The 3,108-nt window shown below is 35.1% G+C and overlaps 1 protein-coding gene across 1 annotated transcript; it reads left to right on the top strand.

The window, feature by feature from the left end:
- Positions 1-307: 307 nt before the first annotated feature.
- LOC131032980 (ribonuclease 3) lies at positions 308-2,458 on the top strand. The gene is made up of 4 exons (XM_057964079.2): positions 308-498; positions 619-774; positions 866-1,061; positions 1,976-2,458. The coding sequence occupies exons 1-4, from the start codon at positions 388-390 to the stop codon at positions 2,257-2,259; spliced, it is 747 nt and encodes a 248-aa protein (XP_057820062.2). The 5' UTR covers positions 308-387; the 3' UTR covers positions 2,260-2,458.
- Positions 2,459-3,108: the final 650 nt, after the last annotated feature.

Here is a 3,108-nt window from a genome sequence, read left to right on the forward strand (position 1 = left end):
CTATAGAAAAGTAAAAACAGATGAAGATTATGGAATAAGAAACTCGATTTGTGAAGCATATACCCAATTCACTGATTCGGTTTGCAAGGCATATACCCAACGAACTAAGCCTGACGTGAAAGCAAGCCTCATTTTCTCAAGGCAAGAATTTGGAAATTTCTTACTTTACAGATGCGTACACTACATCATCTAAGAATAATAATAAGAAGAAGAGAGTGCATTACCGACGAAACCTAACTTTCTATAATTTTGTCCCGTGAAACTTTCAAAGAAGTCGTATTTAGTCTCATCCAAAACTCTATACTCTAGATGATTAAAAACATGCTTGTTTGTCAATCCTCAAAAAGCTTATAAATAGAGGTAATCAACATTATAAGGGCAAAAGAAATGATGGCAAGTTATAGTCCTCTACGCCTTCTCATACTTGTAGTGCTTTTATTTGAATGTTGGGCTGTTTCCACGGCCAGATCCTTCGATTTCTATTATTTCGTGCAGCAGGTATGAAGTCATATGGTGGAGAAAAACATCTGTTCTTTTCTTCTTGATTTTTATTTGGTTTTGTTTTAGATATGTGTTTGGTTGGCTAAATAGATTGAGATTGGTGAGCTATGAATGCAGTGGCCGGGATCCTACTGTGGTACAAGAAGAGGGTGCTGTTATCCTCGTACGGGGAAACCTGCATCAGAGTTTTCCATTCATGGCTTATGGCCCAACTATAAAACTGGAAAATGGCCCCAGTTTTGCAATCCTTCTGATGAGTTTGACTTCTCGCAGGTGATCTTTCTGTCAAGCATTTGCTCATTTGCCCATTTGTGTGCATTTTTTTGGGTATGTGATGTTGATCTATCTTTTTGTTTTTGCACAGATCTCGGATTTGGTGGGGGAGTTGAACAGTCACTGGGGATCGCTGAGCTGCCCAAGCAGCAATGGGCACAAATTCTGGAGCCACGAGTGGGAGAAGCATGGCACCTGCTCTCTCAATCTGGAGCAGCATGAATACTTCAACAAGGCTCTTGCTTTGCGAAGCAAGATTGATCTTCTCGGTGCCCTTAAATCTGCAGGTTGTTTATGTTTTCCGAAAGTAAATGATTAAATTTTATAGAGTAGAAGTTTGGTATTGGTATAGTGTGTTGATTCAAACATGTTATTGTTGTTCTTGTCATCAAGATTCATATTTCATTGAGGTGTTATTGTCTAATATTAGATTCGAGATAAGATTCTTTGTTTGTGACCTCACTGATTTATAATTCCGAATCAAAAGTGTATACCCTTCTTAAAAAATTGTGTATCATGATAATTTAAATCCAGTGTTGTTGTTCTTGTCATCAAGGTTCACATTTCATTGAGATGTTATTGTTGACCGTAATGTTGGAAGTAGGATCCTCTGTTTGTGACCTCACTTATTTATAGTTCTGGATCAAAAGTGTTTACCCCTCTTTAAAAACCATGTAGCGTGATGATTTAAATGTGGTGGTGTTGTTCTTGTCATCAAGATTCACATTTCGCTAGATGCTATTGTCAACTGTTATGTTGGAAATAAGATCTTCTGTATGTGACCTCGCTGATTCATAGCTCCCAATCAAAAGTGTTTACCCATCTTTAAAAACCGTGCAGCATGATGATTTAAATGTGGTGTTGTTGTTCATATCACCAAGATTCACATTTTATTGAGATATTATCATCGATTATTATGTTGGAATTAAGATCTTTTTTGTGACCTCACTGATTTATAATTTTGGATAAAAGTGTTTATCCCTCTTTAAAAATCATCTAATATGATGATTTAATTGTGATATTGTTGTTCTTGCCATCAAAATTCATATTTCATTAACCTGTTATTGTCAACTGTCGACTCTATATTAGAAATAAAATCCCTATTTTTTACCTTACATATTTTTAACTCCAGATCAGAAGTGTTTAAACATTGGGTGCATCCCATTTGTCTAACAAACTCCTGTTTCCTGCATATGTGCAGGTATCAAACCAGATGGAGGAGATTACAGCGTGAGTGATATCAAAGAAGCGATTCGAAATGCCATTGGTGAGGAAGTAGGAGTGGATTGTAACGTAAGCGAGGATGGCGAGTATCAGCTGAATGAGATATACGTGTGCATTGATAAATCTGACGCTTCCACAGTTATCAAATGCCCTGTTTACCCACACAGCAAGTGCCCTTCTACTGTTAAATTTCCTCTTTTCGGAGACGAGGAAGAGGATTCAACTTCTTCCCACCAAAACACTGGTTCAGACGAGTTGTAGGTCGAAGAAGTCCACCAAAGACAGAAATTTGTGAAATAAAGTTTTCCATGCAAAGCTAACACTCCACGTCATGAGCACCAGCATTTTTTCTTTTCTTTTCATTGTTGACAATCGCATGTTTTATGCTTTCTCCCTGAACTTTGCGTTTCATAATGTCAAATGAGTCGGTGGAAATAATTACAAGATACTTTTAAATCTTCGTCCACAGTTTTCCCATTTGTTAACTCTCTTAGGTGAGGAAACTAAATAAAAATCACAATTAATTTAGGGGAATTATTTGGTAGATACAGTCAACATAATTAATTAATTAAGAGTTGGGAAAATATATGTAAATGATAATTTGTAAAAGGATAGAAGGATTGAGTTCTCCTCTCCATTTTAAAAATTTATGAAAATAATTTTTTTATATTATATTGATATTTAAGATATAGATTATGAAACTAATTTATAAGATTCTATGTGAACATATTTTTTAAATATAGGTCTACTTTGATCTAGGCTACATTTACAATTAAGAGCTTCGATGCTTATCTCTACACAAATATGTGTTGTACAAATCTAATATTCAATAACACCTCCCTCTAGCCGAATTGTAGGGCAAGCAGTTCATGCAAGTCATTCATTAATGATGCCTATTAATGGCCAATTAGCTTTTTATTGTATCTATAGCTTATCTCTACACAAATATGTGTTGTACTAATCTAATATTCAATACCAATTAGCTTTTTATCACACCTAGATTTTAAACAAAGGCCGTGTTCAAATACACCTTGGATATTTGTTGTGTTTTAAGGGAAGTTGTATGACTTTTTGAAAAAATATCTAAACTTTATTCCAATAATAAAGATT

This window comes from Cryptomeria japonica, chromosome 9, assembly GCF_030272615.1.
Source record: "Cryptomeria japonica chromosome 9, Sugi_1.0, whole genome shotgun sequence".
NCBI lineage: Eukaryota > Viridiplantae > Streptophyta > Pinopsida > Cupressales > Cupressaceae > Cryptomeria > Cryptomeria japonica.